At 39.1% G+C, this 18,856-nt stretch overlaps 1 protein-coding gene across 1 annotated transcript in view; it reads left to right on the forward strand.

Annotated features, from left to right (window-relative positions):
* The first annotated feature begins 3,993 nt into the window (after positions 1-3,993).
* mpped1 (metallophosphoesterase domain containing 1) overlaps positions 3,994-18,856 on the forward strand; it is a 78,723-nt gene continuing 63,860 nt past the window's right edge. Inside the window, exons 1-3 of the mRNA XM_023350297.1 lie at positions 3,994-4,347; positions 13,352-13,699; positions 15,237-15,418. Coding sequence (XP_023206065.1) covers positions 13,521-13,699; positions 15,237-15,418 — 361 coding nt within the window. The 5' untranslated portion in view covers positions 3,994-4,347; positions 13,352-13,520. The remainder of the gene's footprint in view (positions 4,348-13,351; positions 13,700-15,236; positions 15,419-18,856) is intronic.

Consider the following 18,856-nt stretch of genomic DNA (forward strand, 5'->3'; position numbering starts at 1 on the left):
ATTACACATACTTTGAAGAGTAGGCATCATCTTTTCTGTCTCCACAGTCCAAAAGATGATTTGTCCTCAGTAACATGGAGTTCATTTTTATCATTCATGATTCAGCAGTCCGGTGGAAAGTAAACAGTTATGAAAAGGTTTCATATTTTAGTTGTATTTCATAAACTGTGAATGCATCTCAGGACATGGAATCATCTTTTATTAAGGTTTTATTGACTCTAGTGGCCTTTATCTGAGAGTTGTCAGACAGGAAAGTGGGTAAAGAGAAAGAGAGGGGGGTCAAAGGTCATCAGGCCAGGACTCAAACCTGTGACGTTGGGGTTGAGGACTAGTCTTTCATATGTTGTGCGTTACTGGTGTTCCACCGCAGTGCCCAGACATGAAGTCATCTTAAAGTCTAGTTTATTTCAGTAACTCAATTCAAGAGGCGAAACACATTATACAGACTAATATATCTCTAGCATTTATTTTTTTGTTCAATTTGATGATTGTGCCTTACTTCTGATGAAAAACTTGTTGGAAAATTAGAATATTAATAAAAAAACATTTTTTTAAATGCAGAAGTGTTATGTCTTACTGACCTGACAGTTTCCTCTAACAGGCCGTCAAACTCGTTTTCATTTTAGTCCAAATCAAGATCATGAATATCCTCAAAGTTCCTGTTATGGAAGAACATATTAATAAAGCTACTCATTAACAAATGGTTCAAATATTGTAGAAGACTCTGCATTTGAAATTTAAATAATATTGAGCACATTTTTTACATTGATGTAATCATATTTAAGCACGGTTACGAACCGTCTAGGGGTAGCCAGATCATAACATGAAAGGTCCCTCCTCGTCCCATCCCAAACAGCCAACACATACAAAGTTAAACATTTTACAGTGATATTTATTAAAAAATATATATGTATTTGATTTAGATATGACAGAAATGGAGCATATAACTTCAGAATGAGCTAGTGCCAAAACAACAAACAAAAGAAACTATCTAAATAATAATCAACTTACCTAACTGAAAATAAATAAACCAAATGACAAAACTTACCTCCCTAACTAAAAAAACAGGAACAGGAAAGAACTAAGGTAACATAAATGGCATCTCACTTCTACAAACTCCAAACCAAGAGGTTTAACAAACAAAAAAACAAACAGTGTGACCGGTTGAGATGAGCAAAGGAGGGATCCTTCAGGAAGTCCACGTCAGCCGTTTTTATACTCGTCACATCCGGGAAGCCACCAATCGGACGTCCCCCGTCGTCCTCCAGGCACCAATCAAAAACAAGTACCTGCACACTCATTTACATAATCAAATTGAACGACCCCAGTCTAACAAGCACATAACTGTCATGTTTGTAGTTCCTTCTCATGTGGCCCTTTAGTCCATCCAAGCTTATTGCAGGTCACAGCACCCATGTCTGCCAGGTTCCGAGCACCAAAAGGTTTTCATTCATGATTAATAAAACTTTCTCATTGCAGTTTTTTTAGTGTGTGAGTCTCTTCAGGGTGAATTAAAAACTCCTTTACGCTGCATGTGACAGACTGATTGATAACTGAGTCTCAGTAATAGGTTCAGTGCTCAAGAATAATGCAGCATGTCAGAAAAGAAGTCCAGTCAAAGTACCAAGTGAACACACCAACTGTCAAGGTCAGTCAGGGTGATCACCTCTACGGTAGGAAACGTTTTGGCAACTCTGGAGCAAACAGCTGTGTCAGCACTCTGAGAGAAATATTGCAGCAACAGTCTTAGAAGAGCAACTGCTGGCAATTGTCAGTCTGGGAAGGCTTCTAGTAATTTCCCCCGAATTTAAAGAATTAAATTAAAAATTGAAAGTTGCCAATCTTTCCAGGACTGTGTGGATGGAAAATCTGATTTGTCAAGCTGTGCCTCTGTAGTTTGTTGAGGAAGGATCATAGTAGAGTGTTTGCTGCAGGGCACAGCTGGACGTCCCAGCAACTTCCTTCCACACTCAGAACAATAATTTAAAGACCAAATAGAGATATGATGGAATATTTATTACAAAGTACCATAGTCAAATGCAACCGGCTTTTTTTCTTTTTTAAGTTTTCTACAAAAAACAAAACAAAATCTGAATCAAGTATAAATGAAATGAGAGAGTTGACCAAATGAACAGAGATCAGTTTTATGCGGGAGGAAGTGAAGCAGGATGAAGGAGCTTTAGATCTTGCATAATTCATCTCCAAATGTCAGTTCTGCATCTTTCAAAACAAATTTATGTTTTTAGAGTTTCCATTATGTCCACCAGATGGCACTCTCGTCCTGGCGCCTGATGCAGACCACTTCCATTCTGAAGGTGCTTGTTATGGGAGCGTGGCGTTGAGCTTCAGATTGGGCTCTCCTTATTGAGCTCATTACCAGCTGCTGACCTGCTGGTCGATGGAGCAGAGGAGGTGATGTACTGTAATTGTGTGATTTGGCTGAATATTCCTGTAGCTGTTCAGAAACGCTTTTGCTTCAGACTCGGTGTTTCCATCTGAGCTCAGAATAAAATTATTTTTAACTCGTTCTGCAAAAAACTAACTACCATCCGATAGGAGAATGCACAACAGTAATTATTAAATCTTACTGTAAAAAGCTTGTTGCATTGATTGAAAGTCCATGCGCTTAGATTTTGAATTTTTGAAGTTTAAACTTCAAATACATATATGTATACACACATGTATATACAGAATATATAGTTCATTTTCAGGATTCTGGCTTGCAGTTAATGTGAACCCAATATTCAGTTTATCTGAAACTTACAATATTACATCAGACAAACCTGCTCTGTTAATGATTTATTCACCACAAAAACGGAAACTAAACTTGTTCTAAAATGCTGGTGTGACAGTATTGGTATCAGAAAGCTATGTGAAGCGAGCCGTGTCAGTTGCATTTATAAACGTTTACTGTAAAAAGTAAATTATGTAAACCAAAGTGCAGAATGCTTTTACATCCAGCAATAACAGGAAATTGGTGGTTTTCATTTCCCTTTTTTCAGTAGAGCATTAAAATTCATGGGCAGGTATTTATGTGCTTCATGTACACCGTTAGAATACCAGATGAAAAATATATTTCATGTTCACTTAATATGACTCCTCAGTTGCTGTGTGAAATGACTGGATCAAGCAACACAACAGCATAATATTTCAGAATGCAGTACAGATGGGATGGAATGAAAGCATCCTAATCCAACCAGTTCTGGATTATAAAGTCACTGAATTCTAACCTGAGGTGAAAAACCCAAACAACAGAACACCATTATTTATTAGTCAAAGTGAAAACATGAAACTAAAATATCTACAAATTGTGTGACTTAGTGATAAAGTTCCTGAAATTAACTGACTTAAAAAATGGCGAATAGGCAAATTCTTCACCAATAATTTTGATTAATATTCCACAAAAAAAATAACCAAACAGACGAATCAGTGAATGGTGGTCTACTGCATTCATGTTGTGTTTGTGGCTCAGTGGGAAAAGTGGACAAGGAGCTTTTAATGCCCCATGTTGAGGCATGCTGCCTGTCAGAGCTGTGTGTGAGGGCGTGTGGGCGTGTGTGTGTGTGTGTGCGTGCGTGTGTGTGCGTGTGTGTGAATGTGTTTCCACTGTGGAGAAACATGACCAGTGTCTCAGTGCATTGAGTGGATGGTAACTAGATCTGAACCAAATGACTTGAACATATTGAGGGGAAACATGCGTGATTGTCGCTACATGCTGGTCCAGGAGAAACTGATGCTGCAGGTTATGTGACAAACTTTTTAATCTACTTTCAATCATTAATTGAGCTTATCGGGTCAATTGGAATGAACTGAAATGATTTTTTTATCACGTGCCTTGAGAAGTGAATTGGTGTTCTATAACTGAGTCCGTCTGTTCGGCATGACTCCATATACAACTGATGGAGTTCAGATTGAAACCCAGTTATTTCTCATGTGTCCCTCTATGACGGACACGTCCCGATGGGAATCTGTGGGACAGCATCGTAAGGAACTCGGACAGAGACCGGGTGAAAATGTCCAAATATCCCAGTAGTAATGTTGGTGTTGCCCTCTGTCTTCCTCTCTGTGTCTGTTGGATGAACTTAAGGACTTGTGCTGAGTTCTGTGGAGCTGCCGCGGTCTGTCCTTCCTCCTCCTCCTGCCCCTCTTCCTCCTCCTCTCCCTCCTCCTGCACCTCTTTATTGTGCAGCTAAATCCGTGGCGGATATCCCTTTAACAGGCAGAGGCAGACAGTAGCAGCAGAGAGGAAGCAGTTCTCTCCTCCTTCAAACTGACCAGCGCGTCTTTCTGGCTCCTTCCGGCCGGCGCGGACCAGAGCATCCAGTCTGCAGCTCTCCTCCACAAGCGGTACGTTTCTTCAGCATCTTCCTCGCCGTGTGTAAGCCCAGCCATGTGAGCAGCTCCGTGTCTCAGGCTGTGGAGATGTTGCGCTCCGTGTCCGTGTTTTATTCACGTGTCTTTGTGGGATTCTGCGCTGGACTTGTGCGCTTTTCATGTGCAATATGTAAACGCATCTAAAGCTCGGATATGTCAGATTTTGTTCCGAACGTTGTCCAGTCCGGTCCGTCACGTGCCAAGCACAAAGACGACAGTTGGTGGGACCAAATGGTTGGAAAGTTGAAATCTAGATGAGTGAACGGCTGTGGAGGCAGGGATCTGCTGCAAAGTGAGCAGGAAGGTGATCTTTGACTAGACCAGTTCTCAAGTTATGTTTGAACTCTGCAGGGGAAGCAATACTGAGAGGTAACTGAGAGGAGCAGAATTAGATGAGACATGAGATAAAAAAAAGAACTACAAGTCTATTTAGAATAAATACAGGTGTGTGTATTAAACAGAGATCACTTTAAAATGTGCAGTTTCTCTGACATTACTTAGAGATGTTTTAGTAAAATAGCAATTTCTGTTTAATTTGATGAAAAATTAATGATTAAATAATTTCAAATATTTATTTTGAATATGACTTCAAATAATGCAAAGAGAGCAGGCTGATATTCAGTTTTTAAAACACACCAGTCATGTTTCAGAAATCAGTGTGTGGAGGAATAATCCAGATTTTCATCCTCTTCTCTCCTGATCGCTCAGCAGGTCCATCCGTAATAGATGTAGAAAATGTTGGAAGTAATCTCATTATTTTTCCAGAACTGGACTTCAGGATTTTTTCCACTTTGGATATTTGGTTCTTTTTAGTCTATTTATTTAATTTTATAAATATATTGTCATTTTCTAACTGTTCCATGTAGAGTTACTGCTCTTGATTTATTTTATCTTATTTTTCTTTTGTGTACGCATGTATTAGGAAAAAGTGATCAACCAGAAACAACATACATTATTATTTAATTCAACTGATATACAAGTTAAGATTTGAAATGTTGAGAAACTCGTAACAAAGAGAAGCAGCAACTCTGATGAGTTTTTTACTGACAGTTTACTCAGAGGAAATATGCAAACCGATAGGATGAAAACAGGGCAGAATATGAAATATTATACAAATGATTTAAAACATTTACAAGAAGTGAAAAATAAAAGCATAAAATCGAACAGATCAAGGAAGAAAGGAGTTCTGACCAGAACTGGACTTACATCCGAGACAATCAGACAAATTAGAAAACTTGTAATCTGGCCTTTTTGTACTAAGTCAGTGTAATAATCCCAATATAAAACTTACAAATCTAAAATTATTCTCGAAAACATTTGCAACTGATAAAGATACCCATCAGTTTCAGCTGTGAAATTACTTAATCTGTGAAAAAAAATGATCACACTTATTTCTTTAGATGATAAAAATTTGTATTTTCAAGAAAAAAAACAGCAAACCACTGTTATGTTTGATCAGAATCCATCGAAATATAATTACCACTGACACTTAAAAGTAAACAGACATTTTGTAAATATTAGTAGATATTTAATTTAACAGTTCTGCAATATTAAAATTGTGACATATTGCAGAAGGTATTGGATATTGGAGCTGATCAAAGAAATGAACTCATTTGTCTGACAGCAGTGAGAACACAGAGACAGTGTGGATCAGAGTTCTGAATCAAACAGCCGCCGAGCGTAAAACAAAGAGAAGAAGATTAGTTCTTTCATTAATTAGGCACTGCAGGACTCTGCCAAAACCACACACATTCTTGATTCCTTCAATTCAAGGAACTATTTAAAGGAGAAAAATTAAAGAACACGCAGAACTAAAAAGTCAAGCAGTGAAAATAAATCTAACTGAATAACTGCATGATAGTAGATGGGATAAAGATCCACATCCATGTTGCCAAACCCGGCTGGCAATGCAGCCGCCGTCCTCTCGGCTGGAGAAGGAACGCCGTAGCTTGATGATGTGCAAACAGGAGAAGACGGAAATCAGCTCTTATTATATGTCTCTATTAGAAGGACTGCTGCAAATGATGATGAAAAGGAAAGTGTAACTGCCTCGTTTATTGTCAGAGCAGCACTGTCAGTCAACTTTACCAGCATAGTTTTTTTCTCAGGTCTTCTACAGCACAGTTCTGTTTCAAACCTACAGGCAGTTTTATTTATTCTGCTGTATTTTTTTCTGTTTTGGGAAAATTCTATAATTCAGCAGTTGCCATGTTTTCATTACTTCCATATAAACAGACCAAAAACACCTGCATTTAACTTATAACTCATTTAGAGTTTGATTCAAGGATGCATGTAAAGAATGTGAGAGCAAACAGGTGTGTGTCACATATTGCTGCCATGGTACTGGAAATATTAGCTATTGTTTAGATTAATGTGGGAAGCCTCATTTTATCTGAGGTATTGAAAATAAAAATGAAAATGAGTGTCATCAGGTTTCTGCTGAAGGGAACCCCAAGTTGTTCATTCCACATCAGCAGTCAGCTGGTTACATTAACTACACAAACTGTATCTCTCATGGCTTCTTTATGGTGTCGAGTTCAAAACAGTTTCTCAGTCGTGCAGCTGATCTGATGACCTGTGTAAGCAGGCACCTTTTCAAACCAGCTCCTCATTCATTTTCCTTCACCAGAAACCACAAGACCACCGTGCCTGGAGAAACTGAAACAGCATTTTAATGAAGCATCTCCAAATTAAAATCATTTTAATTCAGGCAAAACCTCGTAAATTAAATGAAGTAAACTTGTGATTCATTTGCTGTCAAAAATAATTAAAAACACGGCGCCGCGCAATTCGTTTCTGTTACGAAACGTAATTGCCTGAAAGCCGTACTGTTTTATTTAAAAGCTTCATTTTTCAGAGCTGAGATGTGCAGCAGAAAGAAAAAAGATTCAGCTGAATGTGAATGGGAGATAAAAAAGAAGCGGGCTGCGGTGTGGCGGTGGCGCTGCCACCGGCTCCAACGAAACCTTTAACAGAAGGTTTTCTAAAACTCAACATGATGTCTGATGTCCTGAACAGGCTTGGAATGAGAAGTGCAGCAGGGCCGCTGCAGCTTCCGTAGAGGCCAGAGGGGCCTGGGGCTCCGATGGCCACCCAGCTTCCTGCTGGTCACACTATAGCTGTGCTTCCATCCTGTTGTCATGCAAACTTAGAGCAACCTTTTAAAATGTTGTAAAAAATAAAATAAAAATTAATTAAGTGCGTTTCCATGTACATATGATTCAACCAGGCTACGCAAAACGAAACGTGATTTCATCAGATGTTGACGCTATGCATGGCTGTAAAAAAATAAGATGTAGAAAGTTGTAGACATTTTTCTGAGTTTTGTGCACAGACCCACCAAATAGATGGGAAAGTTTGCTGTATCAGAACTTATTTGGCAAATGTGTTTCCATCCTGGCTTTCAGCACATGAACTCTTTTTTAGAAGAGCCAAAAAGCTTATGAAACGAGCATAAAAACTCATTGTGAAATTCAGGAAGCTTTGTTTCTAAGTTTGCTGTTGAAATCAATTTTTTCCAATGTGACACCTCAACATGCACATAATAAACACAGTTAGTGGCTCTAGCAGCAAATTCAACATTTTTACTGCTTGATCATTTGGAACAAACAATGCAGAAAAATCCATAAAGCATAATAAAAATAAAGTTAGGGTTTCCCCCTGACTTCTCGTTAGCCGACAGGTTTGTTTCAGCTGCGGCTCGGGAGGAAGAGGATTGGTCTGTCTGTCAGCAGCTTCACCATCACGTTATGGCCTCACAGTTTGTGAATGTGTGACCTCGGACCAACTATGTGGGATATGAGGATCATTTTATTGCAAACATACAAATGAGCTCCAAGTTCTTTCACAGAATGACTGGTTGGGAGACTTTTTCCTCTTCAAACTGAAGTTTTAAGCACATTTTAAACTCGGTGCTAAAAGTGTGTGAATGTGTGTGTTTCCAGGTGTTAAAGACATCTTTGTTTTCATGCACTTGCCTGTTTTGAAGCAGACAATCACAGAATAAAACCCCGGCAGCTGAGAGCAGCATGTTGGAGCTGCAGCATCAACCTGCTGTAAAAAGAAATCTGGGAAAACTGATGACAACTTTGGTTTCTCCTCCGGGTTATTTTCTGTTTACAGTCTCTTACTAAAGTATTCACACTCCTAGAACTTTTTCACATTTTGCCCCATTACAGCCACAAGCCTTTAGGTATTTTATTGGGATTTTATGTAACGCTTATGCATCATTGTAAAGGACAACGAAAAATATTTTCAAAATGATTTTACAATTAATCCTTTTAGTTTAGTTTATTTCAGACAAACCTTTCACCGAGAGTGTAAACGACACAAAGTACATAATATATTTCTTTTAAAAAAGAAACAAAAAAAAAAAAAAAGAACACATCACATTTGTGATTATGAGTCTGAAAAGGAGTATGCTGAAGTATAACTTATGTGGTCATACCCCTTTTCCAGCTGTAATTTATCACAGTATTTCATTTGTATTGTGTTTGGTTCCTCTACTATAACACCACTAAATAAAATCATTTGCCTCTAGAAATCACCTAATGAGGAGGCGGAGTCCTGTGTGTAATTTAATCATAAAAACCCATGTGCATCTCGCTCTTTGAGTTGGTCTGTCATTTAATATCTCAGTAAAATGCTTTAAGGTTTATGGCTTTAAAACAAAAACAGGAAGCAGATCAAAGGGTTTGAATAATTTTTATTCATTCTCATAAATTAGAACTAAAAGCCAAAAGGTCACTCTGACACATAGTAACAATATTATATTGGGACTAGAATTATTTCCACGCAACCCAGAGATGATAACAAAAAGAAACAAACAAATAAATAAATAATTACAGTAAAAAAACAAGGTAGCAATCAATTGAACCACAGAACTAGGTCTGATACATTAAGCAATAAATCAATTATGTGATAAAGTAAAACTCAATTATCTTTATTTTCATAAAAAATTTATAGTTTTTCTCTTTTCACTCTTTCTACCAAAAACTGCATGATAAAAGTCTTCCGTCTGGTGCTTTTGTCTTAACTACTCTCTTTTTTGAAAAACAATTTTATTTACAAAGACTTCATTTTTCATTTTTTTTGTTGTTTTGTCTTTTTATTTTGGGTATTTAAAATCTCTTCCAGTTCCAGTGTGAAACCTTCATTAGAATTGAAAGCTTATTGATCTTTTCTTGCATTAATGTGCCATCTCCATTATTTTACTTGAAAATGTAATATTGTTGTAATACAGTATATTGTTGTGATAAACAACAACATTATTGTTCATCACAATAACTTCTGGAATTATTTATTAACTTGTTATTGTGGCAGGCCTGCAGAACACTTTTCTTTATTAGAGATATGGAATAATTCAAGTCATTCTAACAGGTATCAAACAGGATTAAATTACAAGAGACAGAGGAAAATCTCTGCTTTCTAGAACGTCAACATACAATAAGGTGAAAACGTTCAGCAAAAAAATTTAAAAATAGAGTAAGATTACGGTATGCATATAATATTTAATTATACAGATGGTGTTACGTTTGAGTCCAAAACTGATTTTCAAAATGACTTAAACCTGGGAGAAGAGTCGACACCGGAGTCTGTAAAAACAAGATTCAGTCGTTCTGAGATTCAGTACGTGATCAAGACAGCTGCATCTGAGCCCAGAGTGTTAGACACTCAGCATCTGCTAATGCATTTCTCTGTCTGACACTAACAGTGTGAGGGACTGTCACTGTCACATTCATGACAACAGAAACACTTTTAAATATGCATGCACAGGCCTTCATGCTCATCCGCTCTGCACAGAATGCACACACACCCTGAAACACATCCACCAGCCATGCTGGGACTCGCCTGTGACAAACAACCGCAGTGTGAAGTGTGAAGTGTGTTTCTGTCTCATCAGTGGGCTGTCAGCGTGTGAGGTTGCAGTGAATGATGAATCGAGATGGCACGCCGACATCGCGCGGCGGTCCAGGTGGACTCCGCCAAGCCGCCTGTCCCCAAATTATCGCCTTCTTCTTACAATGTTGCCATCATTCAGCACCTCTCAGTAGCTGCGCTCTGCTTCCAACAGCCAGTGAAAAATGAGCTGCAGGACTAAATCTGTGTCTTAATAGATGAGGCGCACACAGACGGGCCTAACACCAGGGACAGGCAGCAAAATCTACCAAATCCTGTTCAGGCTCTAGCTTGTCAAAAGCTGTATTCACAGGAACTAAATGTTGCTGCAGATTCATAACATGTTAGCAAAATATGAAAGCATTCATTAAAACATCTGTAAATATGAAATCATTTGAGAGCTGAACAAATTGCTAGATTTATTTTTCATTCAGTTGGTTGGGTGAAAACGTGGAAGGCTGTGCTTTCTGAGTGACTGAAAATGTAGCTGCTGCTAAAGCTTTTATTTTTTATTTTTCTACACGTACATTGTAATGGAAGACAGCAGCAAAATCTGCTGAATTTAGTTAGATACTTTTCAGTAATATCAGAATGACACTGAGAGCTGATATTACCAAGACACATATTTTTGACCTAACAAACATACTACTATTGATAACATTAACATTAATACTAATGTTATTAAATGGGTGGCATAACATATTTCAATGAACTGACTGTCTTTCTTTTAATCAAGACAAATAAGATTCTGAATAATAACTCAGAAGAGGAGGTCAGTTCAGACACAGAGCACCAGTAGAGTTAGTAGAAAATCAATGGACTTGCCTCAAACACAAGGACTCTGAAGAAAAGTGGTGGTGATAAAGCTTGATGTGATGAGATGACAAAGAAAGCAGAATATTAGAAAAGAATGATAAACTGAAAATCTGACAAATACAGATTGGAACAGCAACAAAGGAAAAAAGGAAAACAAAAAAAAAACTGAGTTTTTTTTTGTTTTGAATCTTGATTGCAGATTCCTTTGCAATCAAGGAATCTGCAAAGGTATTATTCATCATGTATGCATGTCATATGGAATGAATCACTTCTAGGACATTTCTATGGCAGCTTATCAATGTTCACTGCTGCCAGGGCTGCACAATGTACTGAAAATTTATTGTTATGACAGAATCATTCTATGCAATTTGCATATTGAAAACAATTGCAACAACTTCAAGAGCTATTGGAGAAACATTTAAGGATCACACATTAAGATTTTCTGTGCTTATGCTTAGCTGGTGGAGCTGGTCGTTCATTAGAGCTTAAAAATGTTTAGAAGACAAAATGGTGATCAGTTTTTACTTCACTGCAAAAACAGCAGATGTAACCAACAACTTCCCTTCTTGTTGACATTTCCAAAAAACATATTGTTGATTCATTTTACTGTATTTTTTCCAGTAGCTGGACATCATATGTTGTTTTGCAAATATCATGGAAACTCTTCTATTTAAAAGTTTATTTTCACTCAGAAAAATAAGCATATGGAAATAAAATGTTATTTAAATCAGATATAAATTTACATTAGAAATTAGTATAAAAAGCCAAAACTGGGGATGAGGAGGTACGATTCTAAAGTGATTCAAGGAACTCGGTAATTCAAAAATGAAAGGCTTCTTGTGCCTCTCTGAGTGAACATTCCTTTGCTTTTTGTTGTTGAGGAAAGACCACTAGAGATTAAAGGATTTCGCAAACATGCATGAAAGATTCAAGGCAACATTCCAGGTGTGCTATTGATGAGGGAATAACATTAAAACATAATGTGAAGCTGTAGCAAATAACAGTCATATATCCAAGTAGAACTTGTGGACCCTTTTCAAAGTTGTCCCCCTTCTTTTTGAGTCTGAAGAATGTGTGTGTTTGGACGGCCAGGAGGACACACATGCTCAGTTATAAACCACTCGCCTTGTGCTTTACTTTACAATTATGTCAAGGCTATGGTTATGTCTTGTTGAAGGTGTGGTTAATAAACCACAGCTTTTCCTTTCACTAAACTTTCCATCAAGATGCCTGCAAAGGGTCAACTTGTTTAGCAGCCAGGGTATTCTCAAGAGTTTAAGAGAATCTGGCAAACAAATGGAGTCAAATGATGAAATATGAAGATATTTTGTGTTTTCTTCAGAAACTGTTTAGGAATAAGAGGAACTTCATTCATCTTTTTAAACGTGTAATTACTACACGAGGGTAATTCGCAAAACGTTAGCTGTTCTGGTTGTAGAACAAGTCGCCCCATATTAAAAATGCAGAGCTAGTTTTCTGTCGTGCCCTAAAAAGAAGAAGCAGATACCAGGATCACCTCCTGTTCTGCCTCTTTTCTGAAGTGACTCTGTTGTATTGGTTTGATTTGTTCTGTTTGTCGACTTTTCATGGTTGCTTTGGTTGATTCATTGCATGTTTGGACAGTTCTTCACTTTGCTTTTGGATGCTGTGCAACTGGAAGTATGAGTAATGCCTCCATGGCTGCAGCCCCAGGCACCTGTCTCCCTTTGGATGGGCTCTGAAATGAAATTGTGTTGTGCTTCTGCACAACTAAATTAAGCATTCTATTCTATTCTATTCTATTCTATTCTATTCTATTCTATTCTATTCTATTTTGCTCTTACTTTGTTTCATTTACTTTTGAACAGTTGTTATGTTGCATAACCAAGAAAACAAGGTCTTGTTTTTACAACTGGGAGATGCTGATTTGCATCTCAACAACTCAACTAACACATGACCTCTGACCCCAAACCTTCAAACTGTGTCTTCCATCTATCATGATGGACCAGTCAGTCTTTCTAACCAAACAGCCAGACAGAGATTTAAAGAGGAACGGTCAGAGCAATTGAGACAGATTAGCAGTTCTTGATAAAAAGGAGTTCAGGACAGGACATTGTTATAGAATATCATTACTAAATGGTTATTTTAAAACTTAATAAAAACTCCAGTTTGTCACAGAAATGTGTTTGTGTTTTGGGAAATACCCTCTCATGTAAATGTTTAGCTACAGATCCCAGCTATCCAAAGCTCTATGGGTGAATTCTGTTCTTTGTAATCCCTTTAGGTGCTGAGGAGCTGCAATAAGCAGAGGAACAGGAGGCCATGTTCCCGCCACAGATTACAGCCACAGTGAGCTCAGCTTGTGTTTGAGGACAAGAGTCTCCCCTCTGGCCTATCCAGTCCGCTCGTTGTCCAGTACCAAAAGCACCAAGCAGCTGACACCACAGACAACTATGGCCTTCACATTGTCAGAAATCATGGCGGCAAGGCGGCAGCAGTCCCAGGCCCAGTCACACACTCAGCGAGGCAGCAGGGCGGCTGTGGAGGTAGATGAGTACAGCACCAACCCCACACAGGCCTTCACCTTCTACAACATCAACCAGGGCCGCTTCCAGCCACCGCATGTCCACATGTGAGTAGTCTGGAGAAGAAAAGCTGCGGCCATGTTGGTCACCATGACAGGATACCACTCCAATGAGTTTCCCAATATTCCACAGTCAGCTGTTAGTCGTATTATAACGAAGTGGAAGTGATTGGTAACAACATCAACTGTGCCATACAGTGTTGTCAGAGCAGTCAGTGGATAACACGTTTCTGTAGCTACAGTCCTCCAAGCTTCATGTAGTCCTCACATGGGTAAAGAACAGCAGAAAGCTTCATGGAATGGATTTTCACTGCTGAGTCATTTCCAAGCCTTACATGAGTGAGTGCTCTCTGTCCGTCGCTGGACTCTGGAGCTATGGAAACATGTCATGTGGAGGAGTCAGGGTTTGGATGTTAGCAGCAGAAAGGTGCTGGGCTGAGTGTGTGTGTGTACGGTTTGGTGGTACAGGGTTACTGCAGGACGTAGACTTTTTATTACAGTAAAAAGAACTTTTAATGTTTCCCCTTATAAAGACATTTCGGATCATTCTTACAGCTTTGTGTCGTAGGAATGCTCTAGTTACAGTTCAGCTGATACGTCCAGCAGCTGACCTGTCCAGCAGCTGACCCGTCCTCTCTTGACAGTCCCCCTCCTGGCTCTGATTGATTGTAGAACCACAGAGAGGAGACGGAGTAGCTCATAGCTTTCTGTCTCATTCCATTCTGTCAGGACATGGTGGTTTAAACAAATATCTAAAAGACACATTTTTATAAAAGTTACTGCAGCCTAAGAAATGATCTTGTATAGTTAATAGAGTCTGAAGCATCTGCCAGTTTCTGTGTAATGAAACTAATTATAGACAGAATAAAAATATATGTATATATACATATATATTTATTGTGAGAAAGTAATTCTGCCAGTTGAGGACCATATTCATTAGCACGTCAGTGGAATGAAAATGTTAAAGTGAACTTTAGCATTTTCTTACTGCGCTTAGTTCATTTTACTTTACTTTTCATGACTGTCTGAGATTCATGTAGTGGATATCTGCTTTTTACCAACATCCTGATTCTTACATTCTAGAAGTTGGATGGTGGGTGGTGGTGATGGGGGGTTAGGATGTGGTGGGACGACAGTGTGGAGGAGAAAGGGCTGTGTGGAACTGTAGCTGGAGGAAACTTCCTAAAGTGGGCCATGGTTATTCACCATCTCCCTGGTTCCCTGGAGACCAGATGAATGTACATGCTCACTGAAAATCCCACAGGACTCTACACTTTTCTATATCTGTACTTTATTCTTTTTCTATTTTTGTACGTTTGCTTCAGTGTGTCTTTGTGTTGGGCTTTTATTGTGGCCTCTCGTTCCCACCTCTTCCCAAGTCTCCTGCTTCCTTTGCTTCCTCAGTCTGTGGGGATGTTTTTTTTTTCTTTAGGTTGGATACTAATTTAAACTTCTTTTCCTGTCAGCCTGCTGCTGCAGAACTTTTGCGAACACTGTTATTTACCTGCACACTTTACACATGCAGTGACACTTTTATTATGGTCCTCAAACTCAACCTTGACTTTGCTAATTTCTTCCTTCTCAGGGTGGACCCGATGCCCCACGACACTCCCAAACCTCCAGGCTACACACGCTTCGTGTGTATTTCAGACACTCATTCACGCACAGATGCCATCCAGATGCCGTACGGAGACGTGTTCATTCATGCTGGAGATTTCACCGAGCTTGGGCTGCCCTCTGAGGTCAAAAAGTTCAATGACTGGCTAGGTTAGTAAAGCCTTGACTCTAGCACTACTGTGGCTCAGGTGTTTAAATTTCACCACTAGGATTCTACAGGCAGTTTAAGTACAAATCACATGCAGCACCTTTTAAAACTTTAGAAGTAAAAAAAAATAAAACAATCACTGTTTATTTCAGTTCATTTTCTCAGTATGATGTGTTTCTTGTGTATTTTGTAAGTTCAACTCTTATCTGATTTTATTTATTCTGTTATAAGCTCAAGGACATTTGAGTACACTCAGAGAATTTTTAGATTCAGGGCAGAATCTCTGCTTTCTTATTTTCTAAACCTTTAAACAGAAAAGAAACCCTTTGTTGCATCCAAACTTCTCAGATGTTCACTGACTGAACTGAAATGACTTCAGTCGACAGTGAAAACTTTAACAAAAGGTTTACAAAATGCTTAATTTTTTTGAGGGTATCATTGTCGGCTGAAATGTGAACCTTCAGGTCAGATTTTAACCCGTGTCATCCATGAGCACGAATGTCTGTTGAACTTTGGGTTTTTAAGGATGAGTTTGAGTAAGGCAGAATTCACTTGATTTTGCTTAGTTGGAATTCATTTCACTTCAGTGGATTTACAGTCGAATCTGTGTTGCAATGTTTTATGTCAACATATTTCAATACATAATTAAATCCAACTTACCAGTTTAGTAAACATGTAGAAAGAGAAGAATTTGCTGAGGGTCCCAAACAGGCAGGTGACAGTCCAACAGGATCAACAGTTTTTAGCTCTGGCCAATATTTGAATGGTGGACAAAGACAGACAATTAAAGATGTCATGCATAGGAATATAAAATGTGTAGAAAATGTGTAAAGAGCAGGAGGATCTCAGTTTTATGAATGCCTTGACATTTCTAGTAGGAGTTTGTTGTCTCTAAATATTTTGTGGATTTTTTTTGTTGTTTTGAGAGAATCTACTTAGAGCTTTGATTTTAATTCCATTTCAACCTCCTGCTCTGTTGTCCTCCACCTGGAAGCATCTCATCTCCACTGAGTAAGCAGCTGCTGGAATTTTATCAACTGTCAGGAATGAAGAGTCTTTGTACAAAACTGGGTTACAAACTGGAAAATGAAACAGCAGCAGCTCGATCATAATTATTGCTGCCTCAAAAACCTTCCCAGGTCTCTTATGTGAGTCTGTGAGCCTCTGTGTGTTCATCTCGCTTTCTGAGTGGGGAGAGGGGCATCTTGTCCTTCCCCTGTTTACCCACTCACGTATATAAAAGCTGCAGGGAGTGCAAGTTGCTCGGTGAGTTGCTGTGCTCCAGCAGCGGGCCAGCCAATGGGAGAGATGGGGATAAGAAGGTAAAGTGAGCCAAAAGCACCTGCTGCCACCTCTGAAGTTCCACTCCTCTCTCTCCATTCCTTCATCGCTCCTCTCCTTTCCTATTATTTCCTCCTCCCCTGCAACTCTGCTGTCTTCCTCCTCTCATATAAATATTTATGATGTGGCTCTGTTCGCTGCCTTTTCACTGATGAATGCGACTCCTGCTGCTTCTTGTGCAGAACAGATTCAGAGTGTGATCAGCTGTAGTCTGACCCCTAACCCCGGTCACAAATGATTCTGCTACTAAACTTTTTACCTTCTCCTTACTTTCATTGCCTTTTCTCTTTTCCTCCCATCGTCTCTCCTTTCCATTTTCCTTTCTCTATCTCCTTCATTTTTTCCCATTCCTCTTTCTCCCTCACATTTTCCAGCTAGCTTCCTCCCAGTCCAGTCCTTCCCCATTCTACTCCCTCTCACTTAGTTCAATTCTTCTTTTGGCTTTTATTTTTAGCAGGAAGTCAGCTGGCTCTGAGGGCGGGGGAGGCAGGGGAGACTGGCATCCACTCAAGGCTTTGTCAGGGGATGGCAGCGTTGCAGGAGAGGCAGGCAGAGAGAGGAAGGAGAGGATGAGTGAAGAGGTAGGAGTTGAAATTCATGCAGGAACAGTGATTGGACATGGAGGAGATGATGGGACTGTGGAGGTAAAGTAAGTCTGGTCTTTTTTTGTATGTGGAGAAGCTCAGAGTTTTAAAACCTGGAGGTTGATTCCATGATCCCCCAGCCACTATCTTTGTCATTGTCACAGAAAACCATATAGTTACTGCTGTCAGTCACTGAGAAAGGACACTATGTGTGTGCGCGCATGTGTCTGTTTAGCATTTCTCACCTTGGAGGCCCATTTTTCCGTCAAATGATACGTTGTGAGGACCAACTTCACCTTATGGGGTCCAAAACCCATTAAAAAATTGCTGTTTGTTTCTGGGTCCCCTGGCCCCTGTTAGGTTTAGGGTTTAGAGTCAGGCATACTGGTAACAGGTTTAAGGTATGGTCTGGGTGAGGCAGTAGAAATGAAGGAAATGTCAATGCACAGTTCTTTTGAAGTTAGAAAGATATCCTATATGTGGTGTTATAGCATTCTGGGCTTCCGGCTGTTGAGAAACATTTGCTTCCTGGAGGCATGTACAGTGTTGAAGTTTTAAATTTTACCCAATCTCTAATGTTTGTCCATGACGTACGTAAAGTACCAGTTTGATGATAACCAGAAAATGCCTGCGCCGTAAAAAAACATCCTCCACTGTGAAGAGAGAAGAGCAAATCCGAAAGAGGCGGGTGTTTGTTAATTTAATATTTTTAAGCATGATCAACATGGACTGAACAGCTTCATTCACTTCCTCTGCTGCCATCACTAGAACTACAGGCAGACTACGATTCTAAAACAGAGCAGAAAATCAACTTCATTGTTCACAACTTCGGTCAGAAATCACCCAGAGAGAATTTGAGTCAATGAGAGAAAACCCAGACTGTGCTGAAAACAATTTTTTTTTGAGTGGAACTGCAGAGGTTAGTTACAGTGTAAATAGTCATAGCCTGATTTCAAAATAATGGTTATTGATTTTTATCAGTTTAATGGCTTTCTATTAGTATCTATCGATCTTTAGATTGTCCGTATCTATAGATCGATATAGATACATATCTATCTATCTAGACAGACACAGCCACACAGGTACACCCACTAGAAGGAAATAAAAGTGTCCTCCAGGAGGCTCCCACCGCACAGTACAACTCCTTTATTCTACTGGCTGGAACCAACGGTACTTTTTTGTTTCAAAAGAGAGCAGAAAGGGCGAGCTGAGAGGTTTGCAAGCAGAAAGTTAATCCATGCAGAGGGAAGTTTTGCACGCAAGGAGAAAATCTGAGCGTGATTACAAATATTTGAGAGAGCACAGACAATATTTGAGAGAGCACAAGTTTTGAGTGCAAACATTACAAGTTTTGAGAACAAAGAAATTAATTTCTGTTTTCAAACTGAAAATGTGTACTCTTCTTGACTTATGGCAGTAAAATTCCTCCATAGCTATCACCCTGTCACACAGCTAGCTGTTACAAAGTTCCCCTGATTGGCAGTCAAGCTGTGGGAGTAGAAGATGATCAGACAG

Source organism: Xiphophorus maculatus, chromosome 17 (genome assembly GCF_002775205.1).
Source record: "Xiphophorus maculatus strain JP 163 A chromosome 17, X_maculatus-5.0-male, whole genome shotgun sequence".
NCBI classification, from domain to species: Eukaryota; Metazoa; Chordata; class Actinopteri; order Cyprinodontiformes; family Poeciliidae; genus Xiphophorus; species Xiphophorus maculatus.